The 18,317-nt window shown below is 41.0% G+C and overlaps 1 protein-coding gene across 1 annotated transcript in view; it reads left to right on the top strand.

The window, feature by feature from the left end:
- LOC124801370 (ionotropic receptor 25a) overlaps window positions 1-18,317 on the top strand; it is a 236,301-nt gene that overhangs the window by 102,797 nt on the left and 115,187 nt on the right. Inside the window, exon 6 of the mRNA XM_047263067.1 lies at window positions 10,432-10,611. Coding sequence (XP_047119023.1) covers window positions 10,432-10,611 — 180 coding nt within the window. The remainder of the gene's footprint in view (window positions 1-10,431; window positions 10,612-18,317) is intronic.

Consider the following 18,317-nt stretch of genomic DNA (forward strand, 5'->3'; position numbering starts at 1 on the left):
CTATTCTTCACCCATCTTCTTTCTTGGTCTCAATCTTGCGAATCTTCAACTTCTGTTCTTCCCGCTTTTTCTCTGCTTCTTACTTGATTCTTGGTTCTTCTCTGGGCAGGATATGGAAATATTTGTTGATAAGTAGTTGCTTTGAACTTCTCCTTAGTAACAGTTTGATAAATTGTTTGGGTGTGTCATTTTTACTTTGTGGAAGTTTTCTTCAGTTTCGTGCATCAGTGTGCTGTTTAATAGCAGTAGTGTGACTTTTACACATATTTTTTTTTGCCAGTGGTGGCTTGCCCAAGCCGTCTTCTCGTCGGGCCATTTTTTGCCCGCTCCGTTCATTCGGGGCGCTCAGAGACCCTTCCGGCATTCGACGTCCCGTCGCGTCTCTGCAGGTTCCGCCTGGCAGCAGATTTATTTACTGTCCACTTTCGCTACAAGAAGGGCCTTCTGTTGGTCTCGCTGTCCTTTCCCTTCTCTCGATGCTTCTGCCTTGTAGGAATCATGTCTTGCTAATTACGTCCTTTTCTTTCTTGATACTTCTCGCGTTGCAACTTGTGGGTCGTTGCATCTCGTCCTTGCTGGAGTTTTTTACAATGGTTCTTACAAAAAGTTTTATTTATAATCCTCTAACATATGTCTAGTACGTACATTGTTTTACGCCTTCTTAAAAAGCTTTACCAATTTCGGTACCCTTTCCATGTTACAATTCTAGGGTATTTTGAGTCTTAACTTCTACAAGAAACCTCAAATTCGTTTTTTATTTTTGTGTAGTGTCATGGTGTATAGCATTTTAGTATTACATGCTGTTAGACTATCTACGCTTTATCTCTTCACCTTAATCTATGGTACTATTGGTGTTATTTTTGTTTTTGTTTTTATTGAAACTACTTTCTTTTTCCCACCTTCCTCCCTCTTCATGCTTCTTTCTCCTGACGATCTTATCTGCAACATAATCTTGAAATATTGTGCTGATTATTTAGCAGTAATAAAATTAATCTTCAAACTTTTTGATATGGTTCACATGGTGAAGTCCTAAGGTTTTGCCTGTTTTTGGGTTCATTAGTTCCACAGCATTATCATGAGCAATTCGGCTAATTATGACAGGTCCTTTGTATGCAGCATAAAACATACGTATTTTGTGTTTCTGTTTGCTGGAGAGATGGTGTGTTTTTACAAATACTTTCTGGCCTACTGAGAATGTTCTTTTAATTGCTGTTCTATCTCCTCTTTCTTTTCTTTTAATGGCTGCCTTTCTGATGTTGGAGAGTGCTGTTGCTATGACTTGTTTGTGCTGTCTACGTGGTACAATAGGAAATCTAACATTTTCTCTGGTTATGTTTGGGGGTTCAATATTTTTAAGTACAGTAACTGGAGGTAGTAGTGTAGTGCTATGTGGCATTTCATTTATTACTTCTTGAAAATCTTTAAGGTATATATCCCAAGTGTTGTGTCTTTTGCCTGCATATAATCGGCATAAAGTTCCTATGTCCTTCGTAGATCATGCTGCTGGATTTACACTAGGTTTGTACTTAGATATGTAGATGGGTTTTATTTTGTGTTGTTTTAACGTGTTCTGCCATTGCACTGATTTGTATTGTGGGCCATTATCCGAAATTATTCGTTCCACTTGGCCTACTTGTCTGAGAAAATCTTGTCTAAATGCTTTACTTATAGTAAGACCTGTTGCGCATTTTAATGGTGTCAAAGTAACATATTTAGAAGTAAGTTCCAAAACGACAAATATGAAAATATATCCATTTTTGTGCGTGGGAGGGGCCCCATCAAATCTGTTGCAGCTATTTGTTTTAATCTTTTAGGGATTATTGGATACATAGGTGGCTTGGTTTGGAAAGTGACGTGTTTAGCCCTCATACATTTTTTGCATTTGACTAATACTGTTCTAATTCGTCTTTCCATATTAGGAAAATGGCTTGTTTGTTTTATTTTTAAAAAGCATTTCTTTGGTCCAAAGTGGCCATTACTTAAATGTGTATACCATATGTACTTATTAATTAGTTCATCTGGGATATAAATTAACCGTTCATTCGTTGCAACATTTCGTCTAAAAAATAAAACATTGTTTTTTACGAGATAGTGCTGTCGAATGTCTGGAAAAGCCTTACTTCTCCACTTGTGTTTGATTCCTAGTATTTCGGGATCCTTGTCCTGTTCTTTGACTATGTTTTTCAATGCTGTCGTAATGTAGTTTTCGAAAGGTACTTGTTTCATATAGTACATTGTAAACTGGTCTTCAGCTGCTTCCAAACCTATGTTATTGGATGCACCCTGTGGACATCGTGATAAAGCATCTGCTAATACATTCGCTGGTCCTGGTATGTGTGTAATAGTGAAGTCAAATTCTTGTAGTATTAACATCCATCTGGCTAACCTCCAATGAATTAGTTTGGCGGATAACAGAAATTCTAATGGTTTGTGGTCAGTGTATATTTTTGTTTTTCTTCCGAATAGAAAGTATCGAAAACATTGGAAGCCCCATACAATGGCCAATGCTTCGAGCTCCGTGACTGAATAGTTTTTCTCGCTTTTTGTGAGTACCCGACTGGCAAATGCAATTGTTCTATATGATCTTAGCCCTGCCTGTTCGTATTCTTGAATAAAACAACTCCTAAACCTGTTTTCGCGCTATCAGTGGCCATACAAAAATTTTGTGTTGGATCAGGATGTGCTAAAATCGGTGCTGTTGTTAGTGCGTTTTTCACGTTTAAAAATTCTTCATTGGCTTGTTGATCCCATACCCATGGCGTGTTTTTTCCAGTCAATGCACATAGGCGTGGTGTTGTGAGAGAGTCGATCCAAATAAATTTTTTATAGAATTCGGTGAGACCTAGAAATCCTCTGAGAGTTTTCTTATTATATGGAGTACAGAATTCTTTGATTGCCGCTAGTTTTTCTGGGTCGGGCATTACCCCTTTCTCGGAAATTATGTGTCCTAGAAATTTGACCTCTCGCCTTCCAAATCTGGATTTTGTTATATTTACTGTGACCCCATGCTCTTTCATTATCTGTAAAAACTGATTTAATGTGTCGTTGTGATGTTCATAAGAGGGTTCTGTTATAATCACATCATCAACATAACAAGTAATTTTTTGTAAAATTTCAGGACTGAGTATAGTATTAAATCCCCTAATAAACGCTGCTGATGATATGTTTAAACCAAATGACAATTGTTTAAACTGGTAACATCTACCGAATACGATAAACGCTGTAAATTTTCTACATTCTGGGGCCAATTCTATTTACCAGAAACTACTCCGTAAATCAATTTATGAAAATATCTTAGCACCGTGGAAGTTTTGTATCAATTCCTCCAATTTTTCTGGGCGATCTGTCTCAGTGATTATGATTGTGTTGATCTGTCTGGAATCAAGCACTAACCTGATGCTCCCATCTCGTTTTTGTACAATATGGAGCAGGCTGTTATATGTGGAGGTAGCTGGTTCAATAATATCGTCATCTAACATTTTAGATATCTCTTGGAATACTTTATTCCTGTAGCTTAATGGGATTGTATAGGGTGGCACTCTAAATGGTTTGTGCCGTTTTACTTAAAACTTGTACTGAAAGTGCTTAATACTGCCAGTCTTAGGTAAAAATACCTCTGCTTTATCTCGTAAAATACCCTCTAATTCTCTTTTACTGTGTTCTGAAATACCTTGAACTTCTTGCAATTTTTCGTCGATTTCTTTATGGACTTCTAACATGAGTTGAGGCGATTCCCCCTTTTGTGCATACCATTCTAATTCTTCATCCTCTTTATCTCGCGTCATTCTTAATTGTTTGTTTATAACTGGTATTTCTTCTAATTTTAGCTTTTGCTCAAAGAGAAGTGTGACATTCCCGAATGTTACGCTACCTTTCCCCATATCTATTATCGCTCGTCTCTCATTTAAAAAATCTGCACCTATAATCAAATCTACAGTTAGTTTAGGTATAATCACGAAGTTGGCTTCGATCATTTGGCCTTGGCACGAAAGAGTTAACATTGTTTGTCTCGTAACTTCCGCAGCATTGTTTCTAATAGGACCTCTTACTTTAATCTTACGTGTTTTCAGAACTGGCAATTCCTCATTGGCATTACACTGCATGAATAAATTTTCTGAGATCGCAGTCAGTTCACTTCCGGTATCAATTACAATATTGACTGGGATATGCTTTACCATGGCCTTCACAATTGGTTGAATTTAAAAGGGTTGGTTCTGTTCTTCTTCTTCTTGCATCAACGAATCCTCCACTGAATCATACATGAGTCTTTTTAGGAATTTCCCTTGTGAATTCGAACTTTCTGTAGGATGAGCTTCGACTGCTACTTCTCTCTCTTTTATTTCGTTTTCTCTATTTCTTCCTTCATTTACGCTTTCTTCAACATCCTCTACTTTTTCCTCATCCTCGTCTATCTTCTCCTTCTTCGTCGCTACTTCCACATAATCGCATCTAAATGCTCTAATTATCGCTTCATACCTTCCTTCATTATATACGTTGGGTTGTGTGCCCAATAGTAACTTATTTTCAACTTCTGTCGACTGCGCATTATCCTCATTGAATTCGCTTTCCCTACTTTCCATCTCAAATAGCTCTGCAATACTCATTACTTCGTCCTTTCCTCCTGCATTCGTTGTGCACGCCACTGGTAATTCATCTTCCTCGTCAGTATTCTCCCAATTAATTTCGTCCCAACACGATATTGTTATTTTCTTGTCTTCGTTTTCTCTGGTCCCTGCGGATTTGTTTCTTCCTTCTTCTCTTCTCGTGATAAGATTTTTACTTCTCTGTTCAAGGTACTGCAATTGTTCTGGGTCGGTGCGTCATTCTCTTTGGCATGGGCGCTTAGCTGTCAATTCGAACGTTTATCAGGGTTTGGTGGTCTTACCTCCACCTCTTCTATCTGTATTCTCTTTTCTTGTTCAGCTTGTTGATAGTGGTTTCTTTGTTGATTATTTGTCGGTCTATTGGTTCTCCAGTACCCGTTCCGGTTGTCGTTATTCCCTCTGTAATAGTTGTTGCCGTTCCTGGGTGAATTATAGTTATTTCCATATTCTCTTCTAAATCCATAACCGGTTCTTTGTTGAAATCTATTGTCGTTTCTTGATGCGAAGTTATCACATGGTTCGTAATTATTGTTTCTTCGTACTGGGTCTTGTGGATTCCACTGCTTTTTGCTTTCGTTTTCACGTGCGCTTCGTCTTTTTCTTGAGTCATCTTCCGAAAATATGAACTCTAGTTCCCTTAGAATACCTTTAAATGCTTCGACGTCATTGCCTCCGCGCCCTACTAATGATTGCTGGTATTTCAATGGTAGCTTCATCGCGCATAATTTAATCAACTCTCCGTCACTGTATGGTACATCTAAGCATTGATTTTTCTTTGCCATTACTTCGAAAAATTTCACGGGACTCTTCTCTCCTGAATTTTAAAAATATGGGTTCTGTAATAATTCGTACTTCACTCTGTTCTGTGCTTCGCTGGACCAATATCGTGAGAGAAACTTCTCTCTGAAATCTTCGTACGATCGGCATGTCGCTGCAACATTCTGTATGGTTTCTGCGACTGTTCCTGACATGTGTGCACATATAAAGTCTAATTTGTGTGCTAGCGTCCGGTGTTCTGGTAATCCTACTCGGAATTGATCAATAAAAGTTCGTGGATGTAATGAGTTTCCTTCTCGAAAGTGTTGAAATTTTCTGACTGTGAGGAAAAGATCATTGTCGTACTTCGTCATAGTTCCATATGAAATTCGCGATTCCTCGCCACTCTTGTTTCTGATCATTTCTCCCGTCGTTCTTTCCGGTTGTGGTAGATCCATTGGATATTGTCCACTGTAACTTTCGCCTACCCTTGCGTAGCATCGTTGGAGTGGTACGCAATAATTTTCTTCCATCGGTTGTGAACGTGTAGCTGAATGCATTGCACTGTACTCTTCGCGACCTGGCTTTCCGTTGTCACGTATGTTACTTTCCGCCTGTGATTGGAATCGCAAATGCATGATATCTTCGTTAATTGTTTTTCCGGTGCTGTTACAGATACGGATGTGGTTGCAGACTCTGTGCTTGTTCGATCCTGTTCACTACGCTCCTCAATGGTTTGCAACAACTCTGTTCGCAATTTCTGAAATTGCCGCTTCGTTTGCGCTTCTATGTTGACTATGCGGTTATCATATCTTTTCAGCGCTGCTTTTGTGACACGTTTGTGTAAAACACTGTTTTCAACAATTTCACGCATTGTACCTGCTGCTTGTCTAGTAATTACGTTTATCTGTTTCTCCAGTTTCTTGACTTCTCCCTGGGTGTTGTTACGTAATGTTTTGATCTCGTCCTGAACGTCATTACGCAATGTTTGTACGTCCTCTTGTACCTTGTCAATGTCTGTTCTCAATTGATTGTAACCTGTTATTAAGTTTCCTACCACTTCTCGAGATTCTTTTGCCTCGTCTTTAATATGACTTACGTGTAACTGAATTTTTTTGTTTTGTTCTTTAATCGCACGCATTTGTCTCGTGGTTTCTGCATTTTGTTTCGTCATTTCTGCATTCTGAATTTTAATTTGGTTCGCAATTTCTTTATTCTGTCTTGACATGGTTTCCGTCATTAATTGTAATAATTCTGCCAGATTGGTGGGTCCTATTGCGTTTTCTTCCGACGTCCTACGCTCTGTGTTTTCGCCCAAGTGTTGGTTTGCAACCGATTGCATTGAACTGTGCGGTGACACGTTTCTGCTCGAATTCCTTGTACTCTGTGGTGAGGGAGCTCTGATTACTTGTACTATGGGTTCTACGTATTCAAGACGCAAGTTAGAATCCTCATCGACTGTCTCTCTACTTTCCTGCTCCTCTGTCGTATGCTGACTTATGTTTTTTATGCCTTGACGTACATTATCCTCGTTATGGTGCGTTATATGTCCTATTTCTCGCGATACTGCATCGTCTGTTGTACTGTCCTCTATTCTCTGTCCATTTTCATGCTGGGTCTCTACCTCAATTCGGTCAAGGTCTCGATCTGCCATTGCTAATCTTTCCGAATCCCTTATTTTCTGTTTTAAAAGCAATTCACGCGCCCTATTTCGAGTCAACATGCGCTCATACGATCTCACGCGTTTCATAAACTATTTGTTCACACGACTTGACAAACCATTCACTTACTTGTTGGGTCAGAACCAACTTGTCAACGATGTATCCGCCACCTGTGCGCTTGCATTGGAGAGAAAACTTAATTGTAACAATATTAAAATTCATAACTTAATTATGCTATTGTCCCTGCTAGAACGTCTATCTATTGAATACTTTATTACTATCAATCGCTGCAGCTACCGTTTTCGACTATGTATAACTTTAAGAAAAAAAACTTTTTACCACGAAAATTTTTCAACAGGATATTTTTCTGACCTAGTTAGGCATGTGGTCGACCTTCAATCGTGGTATTTTACCTTCCTGGCAGGGTCGCCATTTTCTAACATTCTGCGTGGTGTCTGTTTGTTCTATATCGTGTCTCCCTACCACTTTCGCGCAACGACGCTCTGAGCGTGTTTTTTAGGGAATTGACTAGTTTGAACCTGGGACCTGTTGCTAGTAAGGAGACGCCAGACCACACATGACATGTAGAATTCAGAAGAGTTCAGTGAGACTAGCGATGATATAACCAAATACTTAATGATTTCAGCGTCAGCTCGACTGCACTCCCTGTAAAAGAATCTTAATACTAACTAAATTTAGTGGAAGGGGATCAAGGCTTTCCTGTTTTTAGTTAGCTGGTAAAAATTTTATTCTAATCACAAAGCATCGTTTATAAATTGCACTATTGATAAAAGGAAATGTTTTAATAAAGGATAGTAAAAACCAACTGCGTTCAACAAAAATGTGAACGAATATTCCCTGAATGGGTTTCCAAGTTCTACAATGGATCGAAGGATGACCTATGCCATATCACATTTATAATCAAGGTTTTAATTAAGTTTCACAAAAGAGCAAACTATCAAAATGGTCTACAGTGACCCTCAATTATCTTTAACTACTTATCTAACTTGTCGTAAATTACAGTGGCTGATGTGGCTTCTCAATAACTATATAACAGAAAAATCATCGCGTTTCAGATTTTTACTTCAAGTGGCAAATGTGAACACCATGAGCTTTAATTGACGATCGACACTAGTATTATGCAAAAAGGGGGTGTAACAGATGAGACTTCTGCAGTTCTGAGTGAAGCTTTATGCGCTGTTATGCAGCATCGCATGCATTCATTACCTTGTCGGTATTTGTCAGGGGGCGGCGGACAGCACAGCTCCACTCACCTCGCCATCTCGGAAGAAACTCCCTCCTAACTTCTCCTTACTACAATTTACCGAAGTTGGTTTAAAAAAAACTATCTGGCTGTTTTCATCTGACCAATCAGGGTCTCAATGTTAACCTTAAGCTCCGCGTACAAAAATTCTGTCTATCCAATGAGAAACGTTATATTTTTCGTGGTGGGGCAATGTTTTTTAAAGTTTGCAACGTAACAGAGATGTGAAAAAGTCTCACGCTAAAACTTGCAGCTGGGGTGGTCCTAGCGGTTAGCTGGAGACGTGGGTGTCCAGTCCGTCCCTTATCGTAGGGCCTTCTAGCTTAACACGGTTCTGCTCTTGGCTTCTGTTCTCGTTTCTCCCCTCGGAACTGCGTCTGTCTCACGGTGGGAAGGTATGACATGCATTTAGGCATTCTTGTGTTAGTCTGTGGTATTCCATTTGCTCACTCGTTACTCGTATTACTTTGGTTAATTTAATGTCACGATTAATTCGGAGCTATGTGACATACTACTGGATTTGCTTATCATGTCAGGGTTTTCATGGAAGGTTTTGGATTTGCCTGACACCTTACAACTTGGGTACCCTCCTTCACCTCTTGCCCTATCGCTCCCTTTCTGTGGCGTCCACCTGAATGGAGTAATGACTAATACACTACTGGCCATTAAAATTGCTACACCAAGAAGAAATGCCGATGATAAACGGGTATTCATTGGACAAATACATTATACTAGAACTGACATGTGATTACATTTTCACGCAATTTGGGTGCATAGATCCTGAGAAATCAGTACCCAGAACAACCACCTCTGACCGTAATAACGGCCTTGATACGCCTGGGCATTGAGTCAAACATAGCTTGGATGGCGTGTTCAGGTACAGCTGCCCATCTAGCTTCAACACGATACCACAGTTCATCAAGATTAGTGACTGGCAAAGTGTGACGAGCCAGTTGCTAGGCTACCATTGACCAGACATTTTCAGTTGGTGAGAGATCTGGAGAATGTGCTGGCCAGGGCAGCAGTCGAACATTTTCTGTATCCAGAAAGGCTCGTACAGGACCTGCAACATGCAATCATGCATTATCCTGCCGAAATGTAGGGTTTCGCAGGGATCGAATGAAGGGTAGAGCCACGGGTCGTAACACATCTGAAATCTAACGTCCACTGTTCAAAGTGCCGTCAATGCGAACAAAAAGTGACCGAGACGTGTAACCAATGGCACCCCATACCATCACGCCGGGTGATACGCCAGTATGGCTATGACGAATACACGCTTCGAATGTGCGTTTCCCGCGTGTCGCCAAACATAGATGCGACCATCATGACAGAACCTGGATTCATCCGAAAAAATAACGTTTTGCCATTCGTGCTCCCAGGTTCATCGTTGAGTACACCATCGCAGGCGCTCCTTTCTGTGATGCAGCGTCAAGGGTAACCTCAGCCATGGTCTCCGAGCTGATAGTCCACGCTGGTGCAAACGTCGTCGAACTGTTCGTGCAGATGGTTGTTGTCTTGCAAACGTCCCCATCTGTTGACTCAGTGATAGAGACGTGGCTGCACGATCCCTTACAGCCATGCGGATAAGATGCCTGTCATCTCGACTGCTAGTGATACGAGGCCGTTGGGATCCAGCACGGCCTTTCGTATTACCCTCCTGAACCCTCCGAATCCATATTCTGCTAACAATCATTGGATCTCGACCAACACGAGCAACAATGTCGCGATACGATAAACCACAATCGCGATAGGCTACAATTCGACCTTTATCAAAGTCGGAAACGTGATGGTACGCATTTCTCCTCCTTACACGAAGCATCACAACAACGCTACACCAGGCAACGCCGGTCAACTGCTGTTTGTGTATGATAAATCGGTTGGAAACTTTCCTCATGTCAGCACGTTGTAGGTGTCGCCACCGGCGCTATCCTTGTGTGAATGCTCTGAAAAGCTAATCATTTGCATATCACAGCATCTTCTTCCTGTCGGTTAAATTTCGCGTATGTAACACGTCGTCTTCGTGGCGTAGCAATTTTAATGGCCAGTAGTGTACTACACGATATTTAGAAAACTGGTCTAGTGCCTTTGACCAGCAGATTTGTATTTCGGTGAGTTTGTGAGGATTGCCAGGTGTACGTGTACGCAGGCGGCTGCCGGCGGCCTGGTGCGGAAGGCGGAGCGCTGGACGCTGGTGTTCACCGACTGGGAGTGGCGCAGCTTCGGCCGCGACCACCTCAACCTGTCGACGGCGCTGCTGCAGATGAAGCCCGCCTCCTGCTGCGCCCTGCAGGGAGAGCCGGACGCCTGCAGGTGCACGCTGCGCAAGGTGACGTACCGCCACTACCTCATCCTGACAGCGTGGCCGCAGCAGCACGCGAAAGTGTAATTTCTGCTAGCAGGAATCTGCTGATAAAGAGCGAAATGATGAGGTACCTCTGGAATAGGTGAGCAAAGAAGGCCACATTATTTTTTTCCAGGAGTACCAACCTGTACAAAGGAATCTTTACATTATTAATTTGGGAATGTAGCTCATCGGAAAACCAAAGCACTAGTCACCCCATAAAAGGACACATTGTCCACTTTGGTGGGCTGTACATAATGTGAAACTGGTACGAGGCACTTATGCGACCCTCCCCCGCTGATAAAGTCGTGAGAGTGGTGTAGCATGTACACTATCTGACTAAAAGTATCCGGACACCCCTATAAAATACGGAATTCAGTAATAGATGTCACCAGAGGCGGACCCGCAAATTTAGAAGGATGCGGGGAATTTTGTGTTGTCAGTAGAGAAACAGTCCGGAGAGTTCAGTGGCTTCGAACGTGTACTAGTCATTGCATGTCACCAGAGTAACGAATCGATCAAGGACATTCCATCCCTTCTAAGGATGCCCGAGTCAGCTGTTGGTAATATGGCTGTTAAGTGGACACGCGAAGCAACATCCACAGCTGAACCAAGACCAGGCAGAATTCATGAACTGTCGGACAGAGACCGTCGAGTATTGGCGCAGGGTGACTGTAAAAACAAAAAATTCCTTGAAATCAGTGGAAGGGACCATTCGTGAGCTCCAAAGTGCTACCAGCAGTCCAGTAACACAGTGACTGTGAGTAGGGAGTTAAAAAGTATAGGGTACAGTAGTCTAGGAGTCGATGCTTAGCGACGCTAAAGGTGAAGAGCGGTGGCACTGCACAGTTGATGACTGGAAACGCGTGATTAAGAGTGATAAATCACGCTGCACCCTGTGGCCATCCGATGGAAGATTTGGAGTTTGGCGAATGCATGGAGAACGTTACCTGCCGTAGTATGTAGCGCCAACAGTCAGTTTGAAGGACATAGTGTTGGTTGGTTTATAACACTCCCCGTCTGCTAACTACTGTACCATAACCTCAAGGCCAGAAGCAGGATGTAACATAAAACAATTTTGTAAAAGTAACTATGGCACAAAGCAACAGAGCAGTGTTACCCTCTGAGAGGAATTTTGTTAAGTTGACCGTATTGTTCCTAATGGAAGTGGCTTATCGGAAATGAAAGTCAGAATTACGTTAATAGTGGAATAGTGACAAACAAAATTTTGCCTAGCTATACTGTTTATAGAATAAGGGAAACGGTCGCCAGCCTAATTAGGCAAGAGAAAGATTAACATTCTCGTTTATGAAAGTAGGTATAAGTAACTATAATGGACAACACAACAGACACAACCTAGACTTAGCAACACGCGAGTGCAATGAACTCTAACACACATATGTTTTAAGATTGAAGCTAACAGTTAGAGCAGCAGGAACTATTTTCAAAATTATAACAGGTACAGAAAAACACTATCACTTTCAGGGTTTACACAAACTGAGTGGTCTTTATACTGTTAATATGCACACAAGAGAGACAAACACTTGGCATACATGAGAATGTAACGTTTCACAACTGCAGCTTTCTCACTTTTACTACAACGAAACACAATGTTGACAAAATTGCAAGGAACTGACTCTCCTTTTTAGAATTTACTACAGACAACAACGTGATCATTTACTTTATAAGACTCAGCCTAAAGTTTGAAGTTGGTAACAGCACTTTAAATAACAGTTTCAATAGGAAAATTATTATTGGACAAATAACATTTGCTTTAACTCACTCTGTTACCACATTAGCTTTAACTATCTTACTAATAAGTTCAAGAGGCATTATTTAACAAAGCTCTAGGCTTCAACGTACTTTCAATAAGGACACTCGGTAATCACTTTACTTCAAACGGAGAGGACCCTGAGAGGTGTTATGATGAGGAGTAAAATCAAGGTAGGTAAATAAATTCCGATATGAATTACCTTATATTTCAGCACACTAACACATCCATTAGGCTGATCCTTCACTGTACATCAATATAGTATTACGTTACAGTGATTGCGCAATGTGGTGGCAACTGCATGTTGGTAGGTGGAATTACAGGTAGAATTGCCGGACTTTATCGTATCTTCATGGCGATGATTCATACAAATTCCAGAATAGATCCAGCTATTTATCCACCCATCCGAGGCATTGGAAAGAAGCAGTAAAAGCCTCTCTCTGAATCAGCATGATATGCACCTTTACATTGACAGTGCACAGACTGGTAGCTCCTTTCCGACTGGTGGCTCGTCTCCGACTGACTATCAGTTCCACCTTTTCCACCTATGCCAACCACAATTTGCGCGTGCTACGCATTTCCGTTCCAGAGGGGAGCCACTACACCATTTACATACAAACTAACTAAGAACCCTAAGTGAGGATCAGCAATTTACATAACAGCAAACAAATACATTAAATAAAACAGAACATTTTCACATACTGACACTTCTACAAAAAATTATTCACACAAAATTACAATTACATTCAATAAATTCTGTTCCCTCCAAATGGGACAAAGAATACAAATTGCAGATACACTACTTTGCATAGAATCAAATCACGACATCAAAGGTTTGACAAAAAAAAGAATACACAATTTTATGCTATCGATTTGAACACATTCACAGGCGATCAACAATGTAACATTAAATAAAGCAAAATGAAGCCATACAGCATAAGAGCTGTGGTGTTACAGGTTGACTGGTTGGGGGTGAGGACCAAACAGCGAAGACATCGGTCCCATCGGATTAGCGAAGGAGGGGAAAGGAAGTCGGCCGTGCCCTTCCAAAGGAACCATCCCGGCATTTGCCTAAAGCGATTTAGGGAGATCACAGAAAACCTATGTCAGAATGGTCGGACGCGGGTTTGAACCGTCGTCCAGCGTGCTAACCACTGCGCCACCTCGCTCGGTATGTGGTGCTACAGAGTTGGGTTCTTTTTCGTTGTTACAGTGTGGTACCTTTATTGCGCTTAAGAAAACACTAAATGCCGAAGGATGTGAGCACGTCTTACAACACTGCGTTCTACAAACAACCAAACAACAGAGGAACAATTCAGCATCTGTGAGGCAATGCTGTGTACACAAGAACATTCCTAAAATGGATTTCCCAGCCCAGTTCCTGCCTGAACCCGATGGAACACCTTTGCCATGAGATAGAAGGCAGACTTCGCTCCAGACCATAGTGTTGAACATCACTATCTTTTCTGGTTTCGCCTTTCCTCCGCAGACATTCACACACCTCGCTGAAAGTGTTCCCAGCAGAGTTCAAGCCATCGTAAAGGCATAGGATGGGCACTTTCCATACTAAAGTACACTAACAGGTGTGCGGATACTTTTGATCAAATAGCGTTTGTGCCAGTTGGATGTATGGAACCAGCGCAATAATCCTGGTCATCATGAAGAAATGACAGAATGCCAAAACGGAGATATCGCGTTTGATGGGCCCACAAGCACACCGTAAATGAATTTGCCTATACTTGTTGTTGTATCAGCGCGAACTGTCCATCGTGTATGCAAGAAATAGTGTAACATTCGTAGCCATGTAACAGTGTGTAAGAGAACTGGTCTTAAAAGTATCCTCTCCGGATGCAACCTCGACTGTCACACCTTGTCGATGAGTATCGGTTTCGTTGGAATTCCTGTTGGAAACCTTCAGCTGTGTTTCATTTTGCGCTGTACTACTGGTATCGATAACAGACCATTTTCAAGTTTATCATAAACGAGGAAATGCAAAACGTAAGAAATTGTACAGTTTGACAAGTTTATGTAATGTTATAAATATCGCACATAAGGCATAAATGGCATCAATGTTATACCATGATGTAAACGCTTACAAGTTGCTGTTACAGACCTGCCATAATCAGTAAAATTGTCAACAACAAAAAATAACTGTACAGAGCAGTTGTTACCAAAAGGCTGATTCACGTCGAAAGTCAGTAACAAACTAAACAGATGAACGAACTTGCAGCATGCTGGGATAATTGCACGTCAGCAACTTGTCTTAATCAGTACAACGGAAAACCATCCAAAGTTGTAAATTTCACTTTTTTTATTTACTTGATGACTAGAGGGGTTTCAGATCGATTCCGTATTTCTGGATTTCCGGAAGGCTTTTGACACGCTACCACACAAGCGACTCGCAGTGAAATCGCGTGTTTATGGAATATCGTCTCAGTTATGTGACCGGATTTGTGATTTCCTGTCAGAGAGGTCACAGTTCGTAGTAACTGACGGAAAGTCATCGAGTAAAACAAAAGTGATTTCTGGCGTTCCCCAAGGTAGTGTTATAGGCCCTTTGCTGTTCCTTGTGTATATAAACGATTTGGGAAACAATCTGAGCAGCCGTCTTCGGTTATTTGCGGATGACGATGTCGTTTATTTACTAATAAAGTCAACAGAAGAGCAAAACAAATTGCAAAACGATTTAAAAACGATATCTGAGTGATGCCAAAATTGGCAGTTGACCCTAAATAACGAAACGTGTGAGGTCACCCACACGAGTGCTAAAAGGAACTCGTTAAACTTCGATTACACGATAAATCAGTCTAATCTAAAAGCCGTAAATTCATCTAAACACCTAGTTATTACACTTACGAACAACTTCAATTGGAAGGAACAAACAGAAAACGTTGTGGGGAAGGCTAACCAAAGACTGCGTTTCATTGGCAGGACACTTAGAAAATGTAACAGACCTACTGAAGAGACTGCCTACACTACGCTTGTCCGTCCTCTTTTAGAACACTGCTGCGCGGTGTGGGATCCTTACCAGATAGGACTGACAGTGTACATCGAAAAAGTTCAAAGAAAGGCAGCATGTTTTGTATTATCGCGAAATATTGGGGAGAGTGTCACAGAAACGATACAGGATTTGGCCTGGACATCATTAAAAGAAAGGCGTTTTTCGTTACGACGGAATCTTCTCACGAAATTCCAAACACCAACTTTCTCCTGTGAATGTGAAAATATTTTGTTGACACCGACCTACATGGCGAGGAACGATCACGACGATAAAATAAGTGAAATCAGTGCTCGTACGGAAAGATATAAGTGTTCATTCTTTCCGCGCGCTATACGAGATTGGAATAATAGAGAATTGTGAAGGTGGTTCGATGAACCCTGTGCCAGGTACTTAAATGTGATTTGCTGAGTATCCAAGCAGATGTAGATGTAGTTTGCGGCCAGGTGTATGCACTGTAACTGTTCATTTGAACTTCATAAAGCGTATGTATTTTTGACATGTTTCTCGCATTTTTTGAAATAGAATTTTGATTATCTGGATGATTTGCAAATGGGTCCCGGTCAGTAGCTCATCATCAAGTAAATAAAAAAAGTGAAATTTACAGCTTTGGCTGGTACTGATAAACAGTCGAAAATATGTCAAGTAGTACGTGGAGAACAGGCAAAGATAATGCCATGTTAGAGATAAAAACACTAGATCATATGCTAACAAGTGAAGCTTTAGCCTAACAAACAGAGAGGTACAACACAATCTTTGGTTGATAGTAAACAGCATACATCTGTGAAATAGATCGTAATATTAAGTACAACATAAACAGATACAAAATGTTATTTAGTTGAACTGAGTGCTTAGTAAAATATTCTAGTTTTAATCAGCATAACCAAAGAAGTTGGGGAGAGGAGGTAGAACCATTTCTTTAAAGTGAAATTTTAATCCTCTACTATAGACAAAGGCAAATGTAAAGAAAAAGAAAAGGTTATGGGAAAAGTGGGTACAAGAATTGAGGAGAAGAGGGAGTGGGGAGGAGGGAGGGGAGGAGAAGGAAACGAAAACCGGCAAGGGGGGGTGACAAGGGACGCTAATTGTCAAGTATAAGCTTACGCATTAACTAAGCAGGTAAATATAATCCAGCTAACTTCCGTGTAAATAAACTCAAAAACATATGTTAATGTTATACTACATGTTCTCCTTAAATGAGGAGATACTTGCAGAGTGAAGCTTTTTCCTAACTTTGTTTATTACGAATAAAAAGTTGTTAAGCACAAAAATTATTTTCATGTAACCTTTAAAATTCTTATGTACGCTATGGAATGTCTTCATGTGTTTTGTTAGCATATTTTTTTCTTGTCATTCCACGCTTCTTCCTACTTGATATTGCCACCTTCTCCCACGGCTGACTTCCGTCCTTCCTTCCTCCTCCCCCACCCCCACCTTTTTACTTTGTGTTCGTGCTCTGATTTATCCTGTGGCTACAGTGGCTCAGTCAATAATTTTGTTTATGGTTTGTCCCCCCCCCCCACACCTCCCAAATTTGCCTTCTTCATCCCCTCCCCCCTTCGCAGGTGATTGTGCTAGTAATATAAGTACAGTTATCTACTTAATTAATATATAAGCTAATACTTTACTTTTAATGTCCCTTGTTTGCTTTTGTCCGTTTTCTTTCTTTTCTCCCCCCACCCCCTCCCCCCTTCCCCTTCAATTCTTGCTTGTAATCGCTTTCTCTACTAATTTTTCTGTTTCTTTACATTGTCCTATGTCGACAGTGCAGCATTAAAATTTCACTTTAAAGAAATAGTTCCAGAACGCCGCCCCCCTCCTTTGGTTGTGCTATTTAAAATAACAATATTTTACTAATCACTCAGTTCAACTGAATGTAGTTCAGTCATTATATATTTATTAGCAAACAGTTTGGTCAGATTAGTACATTTACTATATTGGTGACAATTTTGCTGACTATGGTTGGCCTGCAACGGCAACTTGTAATCGTTTACATCTTGGTATAACATTCCTGCCATTTCTGCCCGTAAGTATGACGGTTATAACGTTTCACTACCTTGTCAGATCGCACAGTCTCTAACGTTTTGCATTTCTCCAGTAGGCCAAGCTATAAAATGGTCTATTGACGAGACTAGGATCACTGTGCAAACTGAAGGACAGCTGAAGGTTTTCACCTTGAATTCCAACGACTATTTAGCAGCTGAATTTCCCCAGCTATATGCATACATGAGTATCGGTTTCAAACAAGGCAGACATTTCTACCTTCGGTGGGTGATGGTCCATCGTAACCAGAGTTCCGAGGGAATAATGGCATGTGTACTGCGTACAGTAGACTTTTGGGGTCGGATACCCCGCAGAAGGCCGTGATTCACAGCGGACAGCAGCCAGCTTGTGGTACAACTAACTGCGGTTTTGCTTCTTCTCAATTGATCCAAGGCGTCGAGTGCACCGATGGACTAATGATACGTGTAATATGGATTGTTGTATTTCAGGTTGCAGAGAGTTCTGTGATGTTTTGGGGATGTTTTCTGTACCACGACTTGCGTCTGCTCAGTCATGTTATCGTGAACATTCGCAGTGACCACCCGTTTTCCACGATGCCAACGGTCGAGTTCATACGGCTGCATGCTTACGTTCCTTGTTTGACGAACACTCAGACACCCATCAAAACTCGACCGGTCCACAAAATCGCGCGAAAAAATGCATAATGTCTTAATTGTCTTTTGCTCTTAATATGTTGTGCTTGAAATAGCTAGACCAAGTGGGGAAATTAATGTGGGAAGAGCACTGATGAATCAGTGACTGACTTTAAGCTTTGCACTTGAGTTTAACCTCATCCTTTTCAGATTATTGCAGAAGAGAAGGAACCTCCGAAAGTTGTCTATATTAGTCTTTGCATTTCTTACGATAAAAATGGTGTAA

Source organism: Schistocerca piceifrons, chromosome 1, assembly GCF_021461385.2.
Source record: "Schistocerca piceifrons isolate TAMUIC-IGC-003096 chromosome 1, iqSchPice1.1, whole genome shotgun sequence".
NCBI classification, from domain to species: domain Eukaryota; kingdom Metazoa; phylum Arthropoda; class Insecta; order Orthoptera; family Acrididae; genus Schistocerca; species Schistocerca piceifrons.